This window comes from Plectropomus leopardus, chromosome 19 (assembly GCF_026936395.1).
Source record: "Plectropomus leopardus strain MGB_pleo_1.0 chromosome 19, ASM2693639v1, whole genome shotgun sequence".
Classification (NCBI taxonomy): domain Eukaryota; kingdom Metazoa; phylum Chordata; class Actinopteri; order Perciformes; family Serranidae; genus Plectropomus; species Plectropomus leopardus.
In genome coordinates this window covers 11,602,113-11,627,411 of record NC_142194.1, presented here as the reverse complement: position 1 = coordinate 11,627,411, position 25,299 = coordinate 11,602,113, and the positions used below count along the sequence as shown (strand labels likewise).

At 39.7% G+C, this 25,299-nt stretch overlaps 1 protein-coding gene across 3 annotated transcripts in view; it reads right to left on the bottom strand.

The window, feature by feature from the left end:
* Positions 1-24,317, bottom strand: part of adamts14 (ADAM metallopeptidase with thrombospondin type 1 motif, 14) — a 60,029-nt gene extending 35,712 nt beyond the window's left edge. For 2 of the 3 annotated variants that reach the window (XM_042507926.2, XM_042507928.2), the window contains exons 1-4: positions 22,061-22,681; positions 21,304-21,719; positions 6,710-6,866; positions 3,430-3,626 (exon numbers count right to left, since the gene is read on the bottom strand). In XM_042507926.2, coding sequence (XP_042363860.2) covers positions 3,430-3,626; positions 6,710-6,866; positions 21,304-21,719; positions 22,061-22,139 — 849 coding nt within the window. In that variant the 5' untranslated portion in view covers positions 22,140-22,681. Of the gene's footprint in view, positions 1-3,429; positions 3,627-6,709; positions 6,867-21,303; positions 21,720-22,060; positions 22,682-24,301 lie in introns of those variants that run through there. The other variant, XM_042507927.2, reaches the window with a different exon arrangement.
* Between the last annotated feature and the right edge of the window lie 982 nt (positions 24,318-25,299).

Sequence of the window (25,299 nt, the reverse complement as noted above, 5' to 3'; positions counted from 1 at the left end):
AAATGTGGTTATGGATTTTGGTTTTGGTGTCCTCCCAAAGATTTTGAGTGGTCCCATCTGACCATACTTATGAAAAATTTCTGTCTGTCTGAAAGACGATCTTAAAATGAAGAACTATGTTTTCACCTCGTGTCTCCCCTTGGGAAAAGATGTGAGAGCTACAGATGAAGCATCTACATTCATTTTTAGGATTATCTTATGTGAACAACGGTGTTGTCCAGTCTCAATACCAGAGGTGTCCTCTTTAAGGCTCACCAAGGTTAGGAAATGGCAAACAAAAAACAGAATGATACTACAAGTACACGCCACTGAGCTTTCTCTGGGTAATAATCATGACCATGCAGAACAAAGGCTCTGTCACTGAAGAAAGGCTATCTTGGACCGAGTCCAAATTTGTTCTGGGACGCAGAGTTACACCCAAGGCATTTAAGCAAATATTCCATTCACAGAAGCCCATTCAGGTCAATAAATGCTGTAGAAAACACTCGAGTGACCCCAAATTCTCCCAGATTTGTTACGAGCTCACATTCCTAGACAGGTCTATACTGACCTATATACGTGTGTTTATGTTGGACCCGAAACGCGGTAGCAGCTGAAAAATGAGGACAGCATAAAAAATAGCGTTACATAAAGTTCCATAAAGAATACTGAAGTTGAATTTTTTCCTGACTCAGGACTCTATGCATTCAGTCTTTAAAAAAACATATCTTGGTGAATCCTCCAACCCCACGTATATCAGGATAATTACAAAGCCAGGAGGAGCACACAGAGGGCGGGAATCCGACTGTTGTGGCTGAAAATGAGAGTAGCAGCTGTGGGCTACAGGCGCTAGGTGTCCCTGGCTTGTGTACAGCATCACATCGACGTGGACAAAACCTGGTGCGTGCTCTAACAACACAGCCATTGTGAGGCAGGCACCTCAGCCGTCACCTTGGCTTCGCACAGACAGGATGTTCAGTAATCAATCCCGCGGGGAGAGTTTCTCCAGGTGGTACTACACATTCTGCAGCCACGGAGCAGGGATTCAGAGGGATTTGAGTGGGCAGAGCTCTTTCAGACACAGCAAGCCTGTGGCTTATGAGTAAAACTAAAGAGTTTTGACCCTCGTTTGTTTAAACTGCACCTTTCTTTCTGGAAGATGCACGTTTCTCTCATCAAGTTTTACTCAGAATAAAAAGAAATATATCGATATCACTTTGAAGAATGATTTCCAAGTGATTTCAAAGTGACAAATTATGAGTGTGAGCATGCACACACACGCACACTCATAAGATGTCTTGATCTTTCAGTCATCCATTGTTGACCCCATTGTATTTTGCTTACATCAATTTTAATTTACTGAATTACCTTTGGTGAGGTATTTCTATAAGCCCATTTGGGTTTCTAACATCTACAGCGCCTGTTTTTTTTCTGTTAGTTTTAAATGGTTCAAATATATAAATGAAGAGCAAAATGAAGAATGATTTCACGTTATAGCTCAGACAATTTCATCCATAAGGATGCCTTTAAATGATCTTATTCTGCCAGAGATCTGACATTAATGCTAACCAGAGAGGACCAGACACAAAGTACTGATAATAACAGAGCGCATTCTCACAGTTACAGCAGAATCACCCAAGGTCATTAAAATCAGACGTTTCTCCGCGCAGAAAACATTCGGAGATGGCCTGAGTATATATTATCCTAATTAAATAAACACATCATTCCATGTCAGCAGAGCTGGGACGTGCGAGTGAACTCCTGGCGCTGGTTTCCATAACTGCTCCGCACAGCTCTCAGTCAACTCTTTAATTGGTCTAGTGCAGCTAATCAGACCACCATGCAGGGTCCAAATGGTAACTGTTACAGAGTGAAACCAGCACCCTGTGAAAATCTGACTTGAGGGATTAGGGCCCATTAAGTAGATTATGGTGGTAGGAGCTGGTGGAACCCGTAATGAATGAGCTGAGAATTTCTTCTTTTTTTGTTCGCCTCTCATCCGTAATCCATAAACAGCTAGAGAAAGTGGGGGTCTGGGGAGAAGTGTGGCAAAGTCTGATGTCAGAGAGGACAAGAGGGAAAAATACCTCCACAGGTGGAAGATCACCAAACTCTGCTGCATTTTCATGGCAAGAGAAGATATTTATAGAGTCACAGCGTTTAGTCTATTAGTCAAGCAACTATTTTGAGAACAGATTTACTGTTTAAGTGATTTGTAGAGGAAAAATGCCAAAAAAAATAATTTAAGCTTTTATTTGTCATTTTTTTTCTAATTGTCACTCTGTTCACTGATGTTAGCCTTGGTCCATCTGTATTATGTACCACTCTCTCTGAGAAAATCTGTTCCCCCTTGGAGAAAATTTTTCCTCAGTTGCCACCCGCGGTATTGCAACAAAAAAAGAAACCCTGCGGCCCAGAGACGATTTTCTCCTTTGACCACAATAACAAAAGAGACGTTTGTAAAACTGTTGACAAGAAACCTTTAACTTCCAACAAGGTCAATTATGACTCTCTCTATTCAAACATTATCTAAAAATCCATGACGTGAATACAATGTAAAGTCTACAAGGCGAGCGGGACCTCGTGGACGGGGACGGCGGGAGAAACTCTGCTGTGCATAGTCAGTGGGTCACACACCTTGGAGGTAAACCCAAAAGCGAAGAAAATTCTTCAGCAAAACTCGTTAGGAGTGAATAGGTGCCAGTTTTGGTCCACCGTCTAGTTATTATTAAAGTCTATAGCGCCACCCTGGTCAGGTGGGAGCTAGCTAGCGGCGCCACTCATTTGCGATAACGGTTGGCAATGCAGTGGCAGGACAGTGTTTTAGCATAAACATGGTGTCCAACCTCAGGCCCCCCCCCCAGTATAGCCCTGGTAAGTAAGCAGCTTCATTTAGAGCCTCAAAAGCCCTTTAGCATGGTTGACTATGTTAGCACCACTAGTTGTGCTGACACTGCTAACGGTGCTAACAGAGCTAAAACTCACCAGGGTGACCTGTGGGGCGACAGCAGCAGGGCAGCGTTATTAGTGGTAAATGTTGAATAAGAGGCATCACTAGCTTAGACCTGGATGACGTACAGTGGAGTAAATTTAAGATCTGGTTAAATATATTCTCAGCAGTTAACTGATTAACAGTTAACGACCGACATCCCTAGTTTAACGTAATATTGATCTAAGTATTTTTAGAGTCTGTGCTGTTGGTGAGACAAAACAAGGTATTTCAAGATATCAGCTTTGACTTTTCGAAACTTGAGTTATATGTTTTTTTTTACTGTATATTAACATTGAAAATTCAACTTAATGACAAACAATTGATTACTAAATCAGGAAAATAATCAGCTCATTAATCAAAGATGGAAATAATGCTTAGTTGCAGGCTTAGATATTTCATGTTGGGTGGTAAGAATTTAATGAGAGCTTTTTTTTTTTCAAAACCCAGAATAGACTTACTATGTTCATGAGCGTGAGAACGTAATTCTGCACATGCTCCTTGCCGTGGAAGCGCACCACCGAGTCGTCCACAGCCAGCAGCACTTCGATGTTGTAGTCGTCCTTCTTCGCATGCCTCCTCTTGCGCTCAGACTCAGACAGTTTATGTTCGACGAGATCCAGAGCCGCAGGGAGGTCTGCAATCCCGAAGTCAGCCACTGCAAAATATGAGCAGCACATAAACAAGTCAAAGATTGTGGGAATATGTTGCATGTGTCATATTTCTTCTCTTATTCAGCCCCTCTGGAGTGATTTATGTCCGTGTCAGACTCAACGTGAAATAAACTGTCTGTAAGTTTCAGGATGCGCAGGAGGATTCCTTTGGGATTATCGACAGGCCTGTGGACTCTACATTTTTTAAGCCACTTGATCTCTAGTCATAATACTCCCTTTAGACTCATAAATCGTTGGCCTGCTGAGTGAAAAGTGTATTTCCTCTCAGCCCCACATTTAGCCTAACTATAATATGTGTATTCATAGCAGGAATCCCAGCTGAGTGGCACCAATGCCAAACAACATTCATCCATGTCATAAAGCACTTCAGCTGTCTTTTTTGTAGGTGTGATATTCACACACAGTATGCCGTCTATCTCTGGCTGTGCTTGGAAAACTTAAACGCTCATTGAGAGAAATTGTGTGAATTTTGCAGATTCAGGCTGCAGCAGAAACTGTGAGGTGGCCCAGATCTCTGGGGATGAGACGTATAGTCAGGCGGAAAAAAGACAAGTGAGATGCAGTGATTTATACTTTCCGAACACATATTTGATAAGCTGAAAAAAGAAATCCTATCATGAAAAAAAAGCATCACAGAGACTATCAATAGAGTAGTTTTATCAGCAGCTTTTTTTTTGTCTTTTTTGTAAAGGCTCCTTGTTTCACCAAATTTCATAGTAATCAATTCCGACTTCCTGATGCCTTGCTATCTAAATAAACAAACAGATACATAAACCAATAAATAATTTCCTTGATAGACGTAATAACAAATACAATTGCAGAATGTTTGGACAGTCAACAAGTCAAGCAGAAATTGTCTCATTTACCCAAAAGCTTGGCATGTCAAACACAGCAGTGATTCAAGCCTGCCAGATACAAATTGAGACGAGATACATTATCTTATTCATTCTAGAAAATCAATTGGACACGGTAGTTTCAGAAGCATGATGCAGTAAAATGAGAATGAACGCAGTGCTCTGCAAAAAGCATTCAGACAACTGTCTCCAGGCAAATCTCCAGAGATGCAATTCATCCTAAATAACTAAAAACAGCAGATAAACACATAAACGCATAACAGATGACAACTTATTTGCTCCAGTGACAACGGAGTAAATTAAAGTAAATGCACTCAACAACTGCAAAAACAATACTATTTGTAATGAGCAGGAAACAAAATAACTGTTTGCAAAGCTTCAAATGTAAAGAACAACACATATTCTTACATAATACAAATAAAAGCATGGCTAGAGACATGACATGAGCGACTGAGTGAAAAATATAATTTCTGTACACATACAATTCTGACTGCTACGGTAAAGTTACTCTAAAATCTGTTTGCTGATGTACTAAAAGCCCATCCCCCTTTTAAATCATTAACCTTTTGAATACTGAGCAAATTGGCTTGATTTCTGTCAAAAACACAGGGGGAAGTTACAAGATATGTGTTAAAATAAAATGACCTGAAATTTAGTAAAAATAAAATAAAACATTTTTTTTTTTTTTAAAAGGGTAAGAAACAGATAATATAAAGATATGGATAAGAAGGTTAATGATAATTCTAATTGTAAATATTGTTTTCTTGAAATATTTTCTATTATTATTCATAACTTGGAATAATTTCTCTCAAGTTCTATTTAAAAAATTTTCTTGTCATCTTTTCCTGATTTCTTTCAATTTCTGGAACATCTCTTGCAGTGCTGCTTTTCTCCTTTTATCCATGTTTTCAAAAGAAAACAAATCAACACGCTAAGGTTTCAAAGGTTTACATGCATTGTGAAAGGGGAATGTGGCACAAGAAATCTGATATTGTTCCAGGTTTCAGAGTTATTTGGAAGTTTCCCAGTGGGGCGTGACAGTAGTGCAAAAGAAAATGAAAAGATAAAGAAAACCCACAAGTACCACCGTAAAAAGCTTTCATAAAAGTCATGATTAGTTTGAGAAAGGCCACAATTACCAGACACTTTTCTCACAGCCACCTTGGCCTTTGAACACTAAATTCTAATGAGCTCATTGGTGAGTCCAAGTAAATGTTCGTGTCAAATTTTGATAAATTCGCTCAAGATGTTCTTGAGTTAATGCTTTCAAAAGAATATAAATATGACAGGTAAAAATGTAAGGTCACTGTGACCTTGAAGTTTCACCTCTGAGGTCTCATCAGATCATTCTTGAGTGTTCTCAAACTTTTACAAGTTTTGAAATAATTCTCTCAAGGTGCTCTGGAGATTCACGTTCATAAGAATGAGATAAATGCAAGGTCACTGTGACCTTTGGCCTATGACTACCAAATTCGAATCATTTTAATGCTGAGTCACTGTGAATGTTTATACAAAATTTGAGTAAATTCCCTCAAGGCATTGTTGATATCTCATTCACGAGAATGTACAGGACAGATGCATGTGGATGGATGGCCGGACAACGCAAAAACATAATACCTATGGCTTTGGCTATCACCAGTATGGGGCCATAATAAGAGCTATATTACTAATAAATATTACTAACAGCCAGAATGTGTCTGCAGTACCTGGTAACAAAATGGTTAAGTATTGAAAGCTGGGTTTGAGTATCTTTAAATCTTTTCTTATCAACAGACTAGTAAAGTGTTTTGTTTTTACCTTGATATGTTTCAACTGCTGTCTTCCTTCCTGCTTGGTGTTGAATATCTCATAAATACTGCTTATTTTAAAACTAGTGTGCAGGGCTTTTACATATAAATGAATGTCTGTTACTTTCATGCCCTTGGAGGAGAAAAGAGAAAAACTGTCACATTTCTAAAGCTAGACAGCCTTGAGATAAGTATGTACTACCACTGACCCCTTCAATGCTGTTGAACCATTTGAAATAATGGCGCTGTATTCTATTTTATAATGTATGATAGATCACATGGTCCTTGCTATTGTGAACCTCCGCTGCACTTAAACATATGCTCTTACTCACATGTGCATATCCACATGCTCACACACACACACACACACACACACACACAGTTCTTTTTGTTTCCACTGACATCAGCCTCTCTCTACCCGCCTACCTTCATTGTGGAGGTCCTCCCTCGGCTGGCCGGTTTCTGGCTTGATGGCCGACCTGCGGTAGACCACGTGGACCCGCCCCTTCACTTCCACGTGTTGTTGGCCTTTCTCGAGGGGCTCGATGAAAAACTCCCCATTATCAGTCCGGATCAGACCTGCCTGGAAAAAGAGGGCTTGAAATTAGTTGTCCCTCCTCCTTCAAAGCACAGTAATTCCACTGGAGCCAGTAATTACAGACTGTCTAATCAATTGGAAGAGTGAAGGGCTGTATGTTGGAAATGACGCAGGTAGACACAATTTGGGGGCCCCTCACCTAAGGTTTTCACTGAGAGTTATTAAGTGCCAGCATGATTTCACACTGAACAAGATGATGAGTAGAAATGTCTCTATTCAGCCTTCTGTCTGCTTTGTATCTTTATGATTTCAAAGCTCTGTTGGAGCCCTGCTGTGCTTCACCTCAAGAAGCAATTTCTAAAGCTTCCTAAAATCCCTTTCAACTACCCACAAAGAACATCCATTATCTTGCTGCTTTCATTAAAAGGTAAGAAGAATATTATCCAGTGCACAATGACTATGTGCCCATGGGGTCCTTATTAAAGTCTGAACATTTCTTTTAGCAGAATTATGGGTTAGGGGGAAAAAATCTTGTGCCTGGATGAAATCCAAAAGGTTTTTGTTTTTGTTCAAATACTGCCATGCTCCTCTTTCTATTAAACTCATTGTATCTGTGCACCACAAAGCACCACAAGTCTTCAGTCTATTCTGGTAAATTGGGCAGCTGAGCAGCAAACACTGCAACACCTAGGGGTGAAGGGATAAGTCACAGGACTGTAAACAGCCGATGGCCAGCAGACAAAAACCATGAGGAATAACTGTGTTTTTTTTACATCTAACTTGATGCTTTAAGAATTTATTTTGGGTGGGGGTATCAGGTTAGTTAGCGCCGCATACTTATACCGTCATATTTTGTATACACCAGTGAAATTTCAGCAAGGTATGAAGTATTACACACTGCCCAAGCCTAATGAATATTGTTTTAATATCAATGTACCAAATAACAACGTGAAAACACTGAGCCAATGTGAAAAATGTCTTTTGTAGTGATGCAAAAGGTAGGTCTTGTTTGACATCCACCATTGCTCTCTTTTACCTGCCAGCCATTATGTGCATTCAATAGACAATCATACAAAGCTTCCACCTTCATCCATTATGTAACAGCATGTATCCTTGATTGGTTCACAGGAGGATAGAGACTGACTTAGCTCTCATAGTGGTGGGATATGCAACAGGTCACCATGCAGCTATGACAACCATGTTGCTATGATGACAGCAGCGCATAGATGCAGTACCCAGTAGCTCATCAAATCCTTGCTACTTTTTTGCTATATCTTTATATTTTTTTCGACTCCATGGCCCCTCCTGCTGAAGCATGACTTTTCTCTGATAGAAAAGCACTTATCAACATCAGGAAAAGTTGCGTGGGTTTTGGACTGAATGCAGAAGGCCGCAAGAGGATCACCACCAATGGCATATGCTGAGCGCCAGCGCACATCTTCACAGAAACATGGTTAACTCCTAACACCCCGGATCAAGCTGTTGCACAGGATGGGCGGACCTCGTTCAGAGCCGAAAGGACACAAGACTCTAATGCAATACAAAAAATGCACTGCAGTAATTGTATGATGCCATCATCAGCAACATGGAATTTTTTATAACAGCTGGTGATTTTAATCAACTCATCCTTCAACTCCTAAGATGTAGCAGGATCAAGGACAAATCGTAAATCTACCTCGTACCTTGTACCAGTCTGGTGAACAAATGTCATGTCACCGCAACAGAATTTATCCGCGTTCATCCAGAGAACATTGCTCCCTCTGTTTCCTGTCACACTCTACCATGAGCTGTGTCCAAAAAAGACAAAACATACCAAAAGAAAACAAACTGGCATTGCACTGCACAGTGCAGTTTACTTTATTTCTCATACTCCTACTCCTGACAAAGAAAGAAAAAGAAAAAAGAAATCTATCCAACCTATCATTATACTCATGAAGAAGGCACACCAACAAGACTTTGGCAAGACTGTGTGTATTTACAGCTGCAAAAAAGAAATCTAAACACAGTGCAGTAAAGACGAAGTTGTGCTTCAAAAAACTCAAAACCCTCTGCATGCTGTCATTCGGGCGTAACAACACAAATGGTGGGCATGTGACAGTAAGGGCAAAGAGGAGTGAAAGAATCTGTCCAGCCCTTGACCAGGAAATGCCAAGTAAGACATGCTCGAATACTTCCTCTGTGGTCTCTTATTTCAGCAGTGGGTGGAAAAAGAAGCCAGGTCTGTGAGGGGGGAGAGAGCAGCAGCATCTGGACGGGCCTACAGAGGAACCAAATGTAAACATGTGTACACTGCATGGTGGAGTCTGAGCCAGGGAAGGGTGGAGTTTTGCTGTCAGAAGTGGAGAGATGACACAAAGCTATTGGATTTCTTCTGGGTTCATATGTATTTTAATGGCTACACTCCACTAAAGATTCGATTTAGATGAATAAATAAAGACGTGAAAACAATGCAAGCCTCTGAAATTTAAGGAACTGCTTCTTTTCTGCATAGCATTCAAATTGAACATCTTTATATATGCTGACTTATATCTTTTGCTTTTATCTGAGTAGGATCTTAGCCCCTACCTTTCTGATTTGTTTCTGATTTATTTTAAGTGTGTTGTCCCCGGTGGACACATCAGTATCATTTTGTTTTCCATGTTCTTAAAAGAAAACCTAATAAAGTAGTAAATAACAAAAAAATTAATTTAATATCTTTGAGTTTTGGGCTTTTGGTCTGACAAAATATGCATTTTAACAACGTCACCTTGTATTCCAGGAACCTAAAATGGTTATTAAAAAATATAAAAAAAAACCTTAGCACCTTATAGGCTTAACATTCAATAAATTAATTAAAAATTATTTTTTTAAATCAATTCTATAACCACATTGTCAACTGTTCATCAAAACTTAAAATGACTTTTTTTCCCCACAAAAACAGCACAGTGGGGGATTTTCAGCCTTGAGTAGTTTATCATATCTTTATGTCAGGCTAGATACATCCCTAACAAACTCCACCAGTCAGTCACTTTTTACCTTTATTACTATAGGATGGATTGGCATGAAATTTCATTCATGCATTTATGTTTACCTCAGTATGAGTTTTATTAACTTTGGCCATCCACTGACTGCCCATCTATCATCACCATCAGGTCATTTTAATTTGTCTTTGTCAGATGCAAACAGTAAGGGCGTCATCAGTTGTCAAGTTGCAATCAGAAAATATTGTTATTGTACATTTTTGCAAACCACTAATATGTGACTTGTGTACATTTCATACATAAAATATTAACGTTTATAAAGTTGCGTAGTTAATAAACTGACTTCGGTCTGTCATCTGGATTTGGACAGAATGGGGGATAGCATTTTAGCGAGGCAAGATGCCAGCCAAGCTGCAGATTACAGTTTCAAACCAACAAAAAAATAAAAAACAGTTGAGATTCAGCGAGTCATTGCTGTGTTTTCAGCAGCTTTTTAGGCTCTGAATGCAGGTATTTTGTAGCAACTTGTGTCCTTTTCCAGCAGCTTCTTAGGTTTCAAACATTGGTGTTTTGTGGCTACTTCTCTGTGTTTTTTCAGTGGCTTTTTAGGCTCAGAACATGCATATTTGTAGCAACTCAGTGGTATTTTTCAAGTGGTGATAGTGCCAACAAGAGTTTTTGGTTTTGTTTTTTTACTGAGAAATTGCAAATGTCCTACCAGGACTGTGGCCCCAAATTGGGTATTTTAAGACAAAACATGATTCACACATTAACCACAGTACTGTCGAAGCGCAAAAGTTTTGATGTATCTTTGCACAAACGTAAAATGGCAACATTTTTCCTGTTGACTGGGTTGACCCCAGAGGAAATTATGCCCTTGAGGTCAGGTGAGGTCAAGTGATGTGGATGTCATCAGCTTGCTCCATATGATGTGTTACACCTGGTATTACTATGAGATCTGCAGTGCTTATTGGAGGAGGCTGAGAAATACTCTGAAGCCGGATTTGTGAGAACTCCAGTGGTGTCACTGACACAGCAGAAAAAAGGCAAATATAGCTAACCCTTTAGTTCACCAGTGCACTAAATTCCACACATCTGTAAGAACAACTTTGAAGGTGGATATTTACTGTATGTAATTTCAGAGGTGCTTCTTTATGCTCTGTAACTAGCAGTTGGAGTTTCTCACTTGCTCAGTGCAGCATGCACACAGAGGCAAGGAACAAAAGAGGCATCGCTGCTGGAAATTTTCATATTTAAAAGAAACATGTCATGCATTAATAAGGCCGTAGCTTTGGTTTCAGAACTGGGAGGAGGCACTGTGAAGAAAAAAATGAAGAAAAAAATTAAAAATTAAATTAATTGAGCATTTAACAAATGACCCAGTAACTGTTTTTTTGTGTTTTCCATAATAATGGCAGTCTATCAAGAACTTGATATGCAAAATTATATTTTGTGTAATTGTTATTTTTGACTTGGGAAGAAAAGTTTGTAGTACCTCGGTTTTCGTAGTAAATCGGTTTTGGCTGTTCAATACAAATATTCAATGATTCTTTTTGTTTTCCATACAAACTACAAAGGGCTCGGCGGGACATTCAATGTAACAGTGGCATTCACGTCATATAGTCAACGAGCTAATGGCAATGATGATGGATCATAAACATTTTGACTGTGTTGACACTAGATATCAAACAAAAGCCAGAGACTGTATTGTATTAAGTGGCTGTGAGACCGTAACTTTACCACCTCTGAAGAGAGATTTTATCCTCTCTCCTCCTCTGTGCTGCTGCCTGCATGTCCATAGCGGCTTGTACCAAAGAGTGTGAAAGTCAAGAGCACGCAGCAGCAAAATCTGGGGGCCAAAACGTCCCTTTAAGTACACTGCACAGCACACCAACCAGCAAAAAAAAAAAAGACTGCCCAACTTGATACAATCTCAGTCGACTGAGAGTCTCATACTGATGATTAGAATCTCTGACTTTCTGCCCTAAAAGCTCCATATTTTTCCTCTTACCTGCAGTGCTATCTATCAGTCTAGATTGTTTTGATGTGAGCTGCCAAATGTTGGCGATGTCGGCCGTAGAGAAGTATACCTTCTCTCTAATATAATGGAACTAGATGGCACTCAACTTGTCCTCAAAGCACCAAAAAAATAGACAAAAAACTCAACAGCAATGTCTCTTTCCAGAATTCATGACCCGGTTACTCAAGATAATCCATAGACTTTGTCAGGGAACCGTTTATTGCTACCGAACTTCACCTGCAAACCACACCACTGTGCAGAAGGAAGTGTGCATCTACTGTTAGCTCACCTAGCACCACTGAACTAGCTAGTTAGAGCTCAGACAAATTTTCGAACCAGTTTTAACAATAAAATGTCAAACAATCTGTACAATATTTGGGGGAAAGGTTATAGTTGCCATGGGGAAAAATATCTTATTGTTCAACAACTGACTTCATCACTCTGAAAACATAACACAACAAATGTTGAGGATTACTTGTATTCACTACTGCTATCTAAAATCATGCAAAAAGTATCTGATGTTACTATTTTTAAGTTAAATTACCTTTGCAGGGTAATAATTTGGATCAAACAGCATTACTAATCTTAAAATATATATACTAGGCTGCAGTAGAGTTCATAGAATGAATGTTTATCTTTGACAAATTTGCTACAATTCATGTCATAATGATCTTGGCACCTCTTTGTGCAAATAAAGGATCTCCAACAATGCCAAGTAAATGTGGTCTTCAATTCTCTGAACTGATTATTAGGCCAAGAGAAGAATAGCATAATAACATGGGCACTCAGCTTAGCATTGTATTGTGTATTTGTTGTTGTTTGTTTACACTACTATGTAAAGTGTACTTGAGTGTCTTGAAAGGCGCTATATGAATCCAAGATATTATTATAATTATCATTATTATAATTATGTATAACTATCCAAATGACACAAACACAAAACACAACCCTGTCCAACCCCGTCATTCTGAACAATAAGAGTAACGTCAAGAGAGACATAAACAAGAAAAATTAACTTGAAACTATCAAAGTGAGGGTGACAAACAGGATATTATAGAGATCACTAGCGAAGTTCTTTTTCTTTACGACACTCACAATAAACAGACACTGTCACATATACCGCCGGCATTGAGTTATTGTAATCAGATGGAGATATCCTTTTTATGATACACTCACAACAAACACAAAATATAAATGGAACAAGTGCCACAGGCCATGCTTGAGCTGCAACGTGCAAGGAAATCAAAGTCCAGCCGTCATTCCAGGGGCTTAACCTGTAATTTGTGGCAGATTGTTTAGAAACATGTAATTTCAGTTCCAGTCACGCTCTTTGTTGATCCACAAACGAGACACGGAGAGGGAGAGAGTAAAGACGTAATCCACTGTCAGCTACTGAGATCATGGTATGCACACAAATTTTTCCAAGGTTGCACAGTTCACTGGATGAATTTAAGTCCCCACATCCTTGATCAATCTGACCTTTATCGATCATTTATAGGATACCGACAGCCTCTGACACACTGGTGATGTTGGATAAAAGCTTTGGTGGTTAAAACCAGGAAGATCAATAAACCAGAAAGTAATTTAGGGCTGAGTGGTGCTGAACTCAGAAGAGTCGCAGGTCTGAAATAATCGTAAGAGATGTATGAGAGCTGGGGATTACTACTTGATTCCTTTCTATCAGCTTTCATATCTCACTGTGCAGGGCCACAAAGGGCAAGCTTAGCTGGTTATCACCACACCATTATAAAGAGAAAATTGGGCTTATAATCACAAGCACACATTTGCATTAGAATAATAAAAAATAGGAGAAAAATTTGCATAATTTACACATAACGTGGAGCACTTAATTAAAGTAGAAAATGAGGAGGCTGATGTCAGCGCCTGATTAGTTATTTCTAGCAAGTATAAAAGTATCAAATTTCCAATTAGTATCATTTTCTGTCTGATTATTATTAGGGGAAGCAGAAGTATATAGTATGCAATGTGTATACAGTATGTAGTAGCAGAAGTAGGAGCATTAGCAGTAACAGAAATAGTTCTTTTAGCAATAGTAGTAGCAGAGGTACTAGTCATAGTGTGGATGTAGAAGAAATGGTGGTAGTAGTAGAGATGAAGTTACAGTAGAAGCCAGAGTAGTGCTCTTAGTGAAAGTAGTAGTAGTAGTAGTCGTTGTAGTAGTGGGAGCAGAAAAACTTCTAACAGCAGAAGTAATAGTTTTGGTAGAAATGATAGTAGTAGCATTAGTAAAAGGAGAGGTTGTTGTAGTAGATGTAGTATTAAAGAAAATTAGTAAAGGAAGTAGGTAGTAGTAAAAGTAGTAGTGGTAGTAGTAGTAGTAGTAGCAGTAGTACCAGTAATAGTATTAGTAATAGCAGTAGTAATAGTAGAATAAGTGAATTCAGTGGTGGTAGTAGTAGTATGTATTTTAAGTGGCAGAGAAAGAAGAAGAGGATGTAGTAGTAGTTATGGTAGTAGTAGCACTAATACTAGCAATAGTAGAAGAAGTGGTTGTAGCCAAAATAGTACGTGATATAAGAAGCAGAAAAAGCAGAAAAGGAAGAAGCAGTTAGTAGTTGTGATTGTAGTAGGAGTAGCAGTAGTAGCAGTAGTAGTAGCATTAGTAGTGTTAGTTGTAGTAACTAGTACTACTAGTACTAATAGTAGTGGTGGTAGTAGTGGTGATGATATTAGTCCAGCAATGGTAGTAGCTGAATAAGTGATTTTAGTGGTGGCAGCAGAAGTAGTACATAGTATGAGTAGCAAAGGTACACGCAGAAGATGTAGCAGTAGTAATTATGATAGCAGAAAAACTAGTAGTAGTAGTAGTAGTAATAGCAGTGGTATTAGTTCTAGTAATAGTAGTAGCAAAAGAAGTGTTTTAGCAGTGGCAGTTGAAATACTATATGGTAGAAGAGGCAGTAGTAGAAGCAGAAGAAAAAGTAGTTGTGTAGAGGAAGTAATAGTAGTTTTTTGTAGTATTAGTAGTAGTAGTTGGGACACTAGTGCTACAAAATGTGGAAGAGGGAATATTTTTTAGAAGTGGTAGTATCAGCAGTAAATAGTGATACAATAGTGATGAATTGATATGCATGCACTCAGTGTCACAACTGTTAATTATTTTATGTATTTATGTGATTGTCATTATTGTCACATTGTTTGTATGTATGTGTGTGTGTGTGTGTGTGTGTGTGTGTGTGTGTGTGTGTGTGTGTGTGTGCGTGCCCTGTATTACAGTGTGCATTTGGATGAGCGCACACACACACTAACACATATTTAGACAGATACACTACAACTGCTGCAAATAAGGATTCGACCAAGAGGAAATAAATCATATTATTGGCTGACATGTTGGGCTTTCACTGATGGAGCTCTTAATCTCTTGCCTTTACCTTGGTGCCAGCAGAGTACTGGAGGATACTGGAATACTGGACTGAGACCAGTCCTGTGCAGAATTCCTGCAAACATGCATGAATAGAACAATTTATGCAAGCATTTTCCATCTCCAATGGATGGAAAACTGCACCCCCCCCACTAAAAAAAAAGTACGCCTGCTGACTGTTGCTAGGTGGCTCTCTCTCTTTTTAACTGATGGACACAGAAATAGCGCTCTTCCGACTGCGGTTATCCGGCACTCGTGTTTCCATCACATATGTAACTCAATCAGCCCGTCATCTGCGCTAATACCCAACACATGAGCAGCACCGGTATAATCATAGCCATCACTCATCGCTCCTCAACAATAGCTCCGGCTCGTCTGGAGTGCACAGCTGTTGCAATCTTGCGTGTTGCAGTCGAAGAGGAAGACAGCGCTGACATGTGGGTCAATCAAACATGAATTTATAATCGAACTCTTTTTTTTTTCATCCTCAACTGACCGTGTAGTAGTGTTGTGAGGCCAAATATATCCAGAAGATATCGGATTAATTTCCAGCTTTACTGTGCGAGTGTCTTATCTGTCATGAGCTTGGAATGCCATAAATCTTGCGCCTCCGGGCACATGGCAGGAGACCAAGTTAACGTAATCTGTTGCTGGTGATGTCATGCCTTGCTATTAATGTGAGTGGCCTCAATGCAGAGGACACACCGATAGCACAGCTTATCATGGAAATTCAGTTGTACTGCAGTAATGAAATAATTGAAAAAATTGTAAAAGATAGGAGTTGTTATGGCAGCTAGTGTGTTCTTAAAGCCTGAGCACTTTTTTTTCCCAGGAATACACATGCTATAGAAATAAAAACTTAAATTACTGCCTTAAGGTTATTTTCCTTTGTGAATCAGTGAAGTTGCATTTACACTTTATAATTTTGTAATTTTGTGAAAACATGGACAAACATTTTCATGGACAAAATTTCAATACTTTTTCATGACTTTTTAAGGACAAGCAATAATAAAAAAAATGTTTTGCAAATGTCGCGGCATTTTTCTAACATTTCGCTAGTTGGCACACATGGAGGGGGAGACTGAATGTGGGGTCAAAATTAAGAAATGTACGTGATCGTAAACAAAATGTCAAACATCAATGCACAGAAAAGCAATGTGCAACGACATGCCAGGAAAATAAATTTGCAGTTATGTTACATTTTTATCAGAGCCTGGTTTATTTATTTTGCACAAATAATTAATGAATACTGCCATCTAGTTGTGGCTTTTATACACCACGCAAATGGTATTACAGGTCCCTCTACGCTTTAGCCAATTCTGTCATGCTTTTACTGATCTTGTTTTTTATTTATTCTGTATGTTATGTTTTAATTTCTAAGTTAAGGGGTTGGGAAAGCCTGTATAAGGCATCTAAAGCTGCTTTTAGAAGACATAATGAGGAAGTTGCAACAAATGTAAAAGGTTATTCAGGGAGGATAACTTACAATTTCACAACACCCAACAATATTCCATTACTTTTTCAAAACTTTCAAAGCTTTGAGCATCACAAACAAGACCTTGAAAAATGTTTTGGTGAAATTCCAAATTTGTGATGGAAACTACATACACATCCTTCTCCTTGCAGCACAGATCTACACAATCAACCCAGTTTCAAGATAAGCGCCACAGATTCATTATTTGACCAAACGTCTCCCCTTCTGCGCCTGAGTTATGCCTTTGCGAAATGTCCAGAAAAGTGTTTTTGCAGAACATTATGATGTCACAGTTGACCTTTGACCTTTTGGATATACAATGTCAACACTTCATCATTTTATCCTATTAGACATTTGTGTGAAAGTTTGTGAGAATTAGCATATTAATTATAGGGTTATGGTCAAAAACCTGTTTTGTGAGATCAGTGACCTTGAACTTTCAACCACCAAACTCCGATCAATTCATTTTTGAATCTAAGTGGACGATTGTGCCAAATTTGAAGAAATTCCCTCAAGGCGTTTTTGAGATATTGCATTCACGAGAATGGGACGGACGGACATATGGACAACCCGAAAACATATTGCCTCCAGTCACAGATATAGCCAACGTGGAGGCATAAAAAAAGATATACATCTGCCCCAATAAAGTATGTGTGTGTTCTCTATAAGGGAACACATCAAACGTACTTTTGAAGATGGAGTGCTGGTGGTACATAAAGACACAATGCACACTGTATCTAAGAGATTTGGCCCGCATGCGTTGACTTTCGTGCATGACTCAAGATTGTTATACCTTCCAAACTCACTTCTTTCATCAGACATCTCTTCCATGTCCTTCCACATCAGGCAGACACTTCAGACTAAATAATTTGCCTGCAAACTGTCTGTTCACCTTCAAATGCCTCCTGCATGCACAGACAGGTCTATGTTTACATTGGCTTTGATGCAAGGGAATGCATGGATGATATTCCTATGAGCCTGACTGCATCCAAATCACACACACAAAAGAAAAATGCATTGAGTGGTACCTGGCTAAGCAGATGTCTTGCTTGACTGGTTTAAGACTTCTGTCACCACCACAGAGGTAAATAAAAAAAAAAATGTTTGTGATGCTCAAAGCTCTGATATTTAAAGAGGCACAATGTCCCAAAAAATAATCTAAATACACAGAGCTCAAAGTCAGATATATTAGCTGGAAAACATTATTTACTGAAGGTAAGAATTAATCAGACTGTCGACAATAATACGCTTTCTTGTAATTTGGAGTAGATCTTTTAAAGAAATTATTATTACATAGCCTTGGTAAACTTTAATAGAATACTCCATCCCTCAAATAGTTTTTTTCTGTATCAGTTAATCATTCATTCATTCATGGAAAAAGTTCACCTTTTTTTAATTCTTTGTTCACTGTGGGGGCATGCAAGAAAAACAAAGAATTCTTCATGAATTCAATGTAGCAAGGGGTAATCATTTATCTAAAAATGGTCACTTGGGGGTCAAAATTTTCCTTTTCTGTTTCTAATTTGGGAGACACAAGACGGCGAATACCCTAAGAGGAAGCATATCTCTAGAAATGTCATATTGGATATGCTTTAGAGGGAGCATATATTTTATTTTATCCACAAATGTATTGAAAAATATCTCAGACCTGGGTTAGATCTACACCACAAATTTACTCAGACCCTTGTCTATATCATAATGCTTCTGCCACACTGGGTGTAGACCTCCAACATGCCAGATTAACAGTTAGGAATAAGGCAGATGTAACTGGTCATTGATCTACTGTCTCATTCAATCAATATTGTCAACCACAAAGTGGGATTGAATAAACCCAGCATGATTGATTACTTTAACTGTAACTTTTGACACAAAAATAACACATAATTGCCCCAAAAAGCAATCGCTGATGCTTCAAGTCAGTCAAGTCAGGAACATCATTGTGAATGAATATAGTCAATACAGAGTATTTTTAACTATTGCACGACCCACTCTACCATCACACAACCACTTGTGATGACATGAATATTTGCACGTCCTGTCCTGTCTATCTACCATCGATCCTATTTACAAGGCCATTTATAAGGCCACTGTGTCCCTTTTTACCTTTATAAATAACAGGCAAACAGAGTTGCCTTCCAGGAAATTACTTTGTGATATGACAACACAGCGTGGCATTGTCCACACACCACCCACTGTTATTACATTGAGGAAGAAGCAATAACTGTGTGACAATAATTTTAGCCACTTTTCTCAGCTTCAGCACAGGCTGTCAATATAGAAGCAAGAAAATGTAATGATGAGGACAAGACAATACAAACAGTAGGAGGCATTCGTTGTTTCTTTGTGCTGTGCTGATGCAACATCAGAGATTCAACTGTTTTGACATGCGCATCAAGGAGCAGAGAGAGGAAATTGTGGGCTTCTGAGAATTGTAGCTGCCCACACTAGACTTCGATCAAAGCCTTGAGATCTTTCTCTTGAGGTGTCCGAATGTGATTATTTCAAAATGGATCTATAACTGAAATTGTGTGTTTCTGTCTACAATTCTACAATTCTACAATTTCATTTAGCAGACGCTTTTATCCAAAGCGACGTACAACACAAAACCCTTAGTAAGTGCAAAAAGTGCTTCAGGTGTGATTGGTCACAGGTATTGCCGTCTAGTGGCAGAAGAAGTGCCGCACAACCCCCCCACCCCTTTTTTTTTTTTTTTTTTTTTTGAAACCAAAGTAATAACCGGTAGCGATCTCAGCATCTGCTGAGATTCAACAATCTCAGTATCACTACTTACGATGACAGTCAACATACAACATCACACAACTTTGTCAGTGCTAGATAATCATTAGGTGCTGGGTTTTGGACCTTCTGACTTAATTTACCCCAAAGGGCAAAGCGGAGAAGAGTCAGGTTAAGTGCGTAGGTGTTCTCGGAACAAATGAGTTTTCAATTGTCTCTGATGGAGGATTTCACAAGCTGCTGGGTCAGAGGGTTATCTTCACCCCCATTCCACGCTTGTCATTTTTGTCAGAACAATAGAGTGGAGTAGCCTCGCTTAAGTCAACCTGCCAATTCAAACTAATTTCGTCGACTGCAAGCGCCCATTAGCGGCTCCACTCACCTCCCAGTCACCCTGCTCTTGCACAGCAGCAACACACTTTTCATAGCTGCGGTGAAAATGATTGAGAAGTAGGTTGCTGTTGATGGAGAAGACACACAATGATCTATATGAAGACGTCCGCTGAGATTGTGGCATATCTTTTTTAATTCACCTTGGGCTAAATTAAGAGCTTCTATTCACATTTAACACCAACCATCTTCTTTAATACTTTACAGGGTGTCTGATATTTCTTTATTAACAATGCATGGAATTACTATGTGTAACGTGTAAGGGGTCACTTGGAATTATTGCCTGACTCTGCATTTCCCCTTATCTCTACAAACCACTTTAGCATCTTTCAGCTAACTGTTTTGGTTTTACAGCCCACAATTTTATGTTTTAAGCTTGCAGTTTAAGTTTACTTTATGGTTTTAGCTTTCTTGCTGCTCTCATCAATCGTTTTCTCAGATGTAACTGCAGGGCATTTCATGCAAAAAAGCTCCAACTAAACGGCACCAACTTTAATGACCAGCTGTTGAAAATAGTGGAGCATTTAGCAGCTACTGAGGGTTGGTAGTGACCAAAAACAGAGCTAAAAAGAAAGTCAATATTGCTTTTAATTGCTGCCATCTGCCTTTTTTATTGCTTTTATTTTGTAATTTGTGTTTAATTCTAAGGACTTTGCAAAAGGTGTTGTACAAATAAACTTCACTAGTAGGTAAGGCAGCCAGAAACATAACTGCAAGTGATGGCTACTATTGCTCTACACATACGCCATATAAAATGATGCCAGTGTTGTGTTGGCAGGTTGCTGCACTGCCCCCAAGTGGGCAAAAAAACAGTTAATGCAAACCTTTCTATTTGTAACATGTCATGCATAAGCCACCTTCTGTAATCAGCCTAAGATAGTTTGTTAAAGAAATACATTCTACAGGGTTTAGATAAAATAACTGACACCTAGTCAATATTAAAACCCCACTGCTCCTGTTTCTATTCTCATGCACAAAGTTTCAAGCTTGAAAGTTGTTTAAGACTTGCCTCCAGCTCTTTAATTGGTCAGAACCACTCAATTGTAACCCAATCACTGGTGACTCCTGACCAATGGAAGAGCAGGATTCAGATGCTCCAACTGCCACATGTGCCCTCTGGTGTATGGAGGCTTATTTTGGCAAAAATACTAGTGTTTGAAAGATACTGATTATACAGACAGACAGCATAGATATTATGGTGCAAAGTTGTGTGAGAAGTCTCACAGCAAAGAACCAAACTACACATTTAGAGCCACATCTCAAGCACACGCGGGTTCTGAATGTTTGATGTTTTAAAGATACAGCAGATTTAAGATGAATTATTGCTTTGATGTCTTATGTAAGGATGTGATTCACGTGCAAGTTTAGGTCATAAAATATGTGCATTGGCCATTGTGAGGGATTTTGCCAACCCATAACACTCCACATTCTGTCTGACAGCATGCCAAAGATGTGAAAACATCTTTTTCCAGCTACATCTCTCTCCATCAGAATAGTATGTCAAATATGCAATGACTTACCAGTCCGTCACAGTTGCTGATAGCCACAGAGGCCTCCGGCATGTCGCTCACGTCTCCAGTGAAAACACAGTCCCCGTAGATATGCTCCTTGGCCTTTTCCACAAAGTCCTCCTGCCATTCCACAAAAGCCCCCGGGGCCACCAGCCTCCTGTTGGCCCTCAGGCGGAGGTGCAGTTCTTTCCCAAACACAGTGACGTTGAAAAACAAATGCTGCGCCGAGGCGGGGGTGACTGGGGGCATCTTGGGGGCACTGCGGGCCACCCTTCTTCTGCTGCCAAAGGCTGAGGCGGCATCAGCATCAGCAGCACCTTTACTTCCACTTCCAGCAGAGACCACGTGAGAAATGTACCGGCCGTGGGAGTCTGTGCTGAATGGCACGATAAGACCATATTCACTTAACTTTCCAGAGAGTTTTTCTGATGGGACAGATAGTGTCAAGTGAGAATCACATTCAAAAATAGCAAGTTCTTATGGAAAAAGACTATAAAGTAAAAACTGATGGTTAAAAAGACATTCTGTACTACAGGGGTCTTAACTAATTTAATACATATTATTAAAGAAAGCATAAAAAGGCAAATGTTTTGCTAGCAAAATCTTGTGGGCAAAAACATAGATAGAGTGTGGCATATTATAAGGCTGTCAGACTTATTATGTGGACCTATCAACATAATAGACCATCATTATGTATCATTATTCCTCCACATTTATACTTCAGAGTGCATTTGTAGACAGTGCAAGATGTAAGAGGAGAACTCACCATGTGTTTCTGCAGCGAAAATATGATCCAAAAATACTTGACTGAGTGAAAAGCACATCAATAAATACATCCAATCCATAGCGAGGGCTTTAGTGTGAGAGCTGCCACTTCAGCGCTGAGTTTTCCTTTCTGTTGTAAACTTTGAGCAGAGTCCTTCCTCCTGAAAAAAAAGCAGAAATGCAGGAGAAAAGTCCTCAGAGTTGAGCTCCAGCGAAGCAGCCGGGCATTTCTGAGCGTCCCCCCTCTAGACGCCAAACTGACGGATATTCACAAGTCGTTTCCAATCTTTTGGCCTGTGCTGAACTGCATAGACCGAGACTGCCCCATCCATTTAGGGAGCTAAGGGGGGGATATCTGGGGTGCTGATGACGACAACTCCCCGGTAAAAACCGGGACGGTTTGAAGAGGTAGCCCAGTTTTTTTTCTCCTTCTTCGTCCCTTTCCTTCCTCTGATAACTTTTTTCAAAGGCAGGAGCGAGTTAACGCACGCCTACGCTGAGAAAAAAAGTCGGAAGAGTTCAGATAAAGTGTGCGGAGACAGAGTGTCCCGGTGGTGAAACATCTGCCGTCCAGTCGTGCACCATTACGCACCAATGGTTCGGCTGCGGGACTCTCAACTGCTCAACTTGAAGCCACTACCAGCCGACAGTGGGAGCGCCTTCTCCCCACTAGACAACCACATATTTAGCCAAGCGACTTTTTTCAACTAAAACTGGAGACGTTATATCATTATGTCCACTTCCACAGCTAATATTCAGTGTAAAAATACATTTTTCCCCTTCTAAAGAGGGTGAAATGTCTGCTGGGTGCATGGAAATAATGATAACTCATACTTGCACCACTTTGCAGACACATGTCAGTGATAAAAGGGCAGTAAATAAAAGATGGCACAGGCCAAAATTTTGCAATGCACGCGCTTGGAGAAAAGTGGGACTCATTTGGAGAGAAATCAATCAAATTAATATCTCTAATTAGTCAACAGGCAGGTATTTAAAAGATGTTATAGGTCAGAGAAATGCACACGTGACAACAACTAACATGCCAGAGTTAAAAAAAAAAAAAATAAAAAAAAAGTCAAATTACAGGAGAAAAGAAAAAAATCAGAAGACACTTGACCATCCAGGATGATGGTAAAATATTAACGGTAAAGTTTATATTTTTTTCAAGTCTATCTTAAAAAAAATGCTAACATGCTTATATGAACATTGGGACAGTTTTTGGTGGCAGTAATTGTTCATTGTGTTGATTTTGTATATATACACATCGTTAATTTTTTTTTTTTTTTTTTTAAATCAACCTAAATCAGCCCAACACATCTTTTAAAGTTACAGCCCGTTTTTGCACAGAGATCCCGCGAAACTCCCGCGATGCATTTTTATACAGAACAGTACAATGTAAGCAGCGTGTCATTTTAGAGGATGATGGCGTGCTGGAAGTAAAGGAGGCGTGACATGTACTGCTGTGTTCACACTATGAGTGACACGGGAGGGTGAGGCGTCAACTGATCATATATTTTAGCTGACACCATGCTAGCTTTACACACACTGGGCGGCGAAATGTGGTGTTAAATGGGGCTCAGACATTAATCGAAAAGCATGTATATTTTTCATCCAAATACGAACTTTAGATAACATTTATTCAGGGTGCTTTGTGGCAAGTAGCAGAGATGCTGTAAACACATTAATGAGCGTCTGAGCAACGCCTCAACTGCAACTCTGTGATGACGTAACCGATAAAGTTTTGGCGCTCTAAGCGTGAACACAGCATCACAATACAGCGTCTGCTCTACTGCAACACATAACAGTCCTGTCGGGCAGCATCTTTAAAACGTAACAAAGGTATCACAGTGTCCAATAATTATTTACCGTCCCTGCTGGTGGTTAATCTCGTCCTCTGCTCAGACAGAAAAACACTCCAGCACCTCAGTGTCTCCCCAGCTCGCGGACTGTTAACTGCTGCTAACTGTTTTTAAACGTCCCAGCAGCTGGTTGCACACATAACGCGTTATCGAGATGTCACAACTGTCCCATCATACCAGCTTGTCCCTTTTACACAGACATCAATTTGGCACATTTACTATCTCGACTGATAACTTGAGAGCGACGCGACTCTGTGCTCCCATTCTGCAACTGTACGTTTTAATACAAAACGGCGAGGCAGAATAACAGTGCGGCCTTCCCACCTTGAACAGGCAGTGTGAAAGGGCTTTTTAGTTTAAACTTTCCTCCTTGTGTCACTTACTGTACCGTCTGCTGCGGCCAAGCAAGGAAACTGTGTGTGCTGAAACATAAAGAGAAAATTTGACATTAGAAAGGCTGTAATCTCTTACACTTAAAATGTATTTGACACCTCTTCAGAGCCAGTATACACGAACTTATAGCATCACACTCTTACTCTGTACATACTCTTTTAAGATAGACATGGAAAAAAATGTGCACCCACTTATTAAGAGCTTAACAAAGTACATGTCAAGGTAAGACAAAGCGCCATAGCATCATCAAATCAGATTTAATGCAACTACTCATTTTCCAAGTCTGCTGCACACAAATCTAGTATCAACAAAGCACGCCACGCACGATCACATTTAATGACCTCATGCACTTGTATTCAAGTTTTCATAATCGGGACTAATCCTGCAGATGTCACTGTGAGCATATGTTCCATTTGCAGAAATGGATCAAATCCAACACCATCATTAGAGGCTTAGAAGGTGTGAAAACTCCACAGCAGATTTCATCAGTGGAATGACAGCCTGTTAAAACTCTGGATGACTGCTCAAGCAACCAGGACCTTTTTTTTTTTTCTGGCCCCGGCTCACCCTGCTGGAGTCCAGACTTTGTCAGACATGCCTACGCAGAGACTGAACCAACAACTCTGGAATCCAGAGGAAAAGAAGAAGGGGGTTTGGTTGAAAATGAGTTTTGACTTTCAGGTTTTTTGAGGAAAAAAGGTGTCTAGACTGGACTTTCTTTTCCCTCTAAAGTTCCTCGACTGTGTCTGGGCTCCGTTGGGGTGCACGACGTCCCCCGTGCAGCGCCTGCGCTCTCACTCTGCGGCTAATTACCCCCATGATGGTCAATGTAGAGCAGGTGTGGGTTTTTTTTTTTTACAAAAAATTTAATACAGTCTTCCCCCCAGGGCGGCAATGAGAGAATTGGATGGTGATCCAGAGTTGTGCATTAATAAGCGATGGAAACTAACCACAGCATTAAGAGATGGAAACCATTAACTGCCTTGTA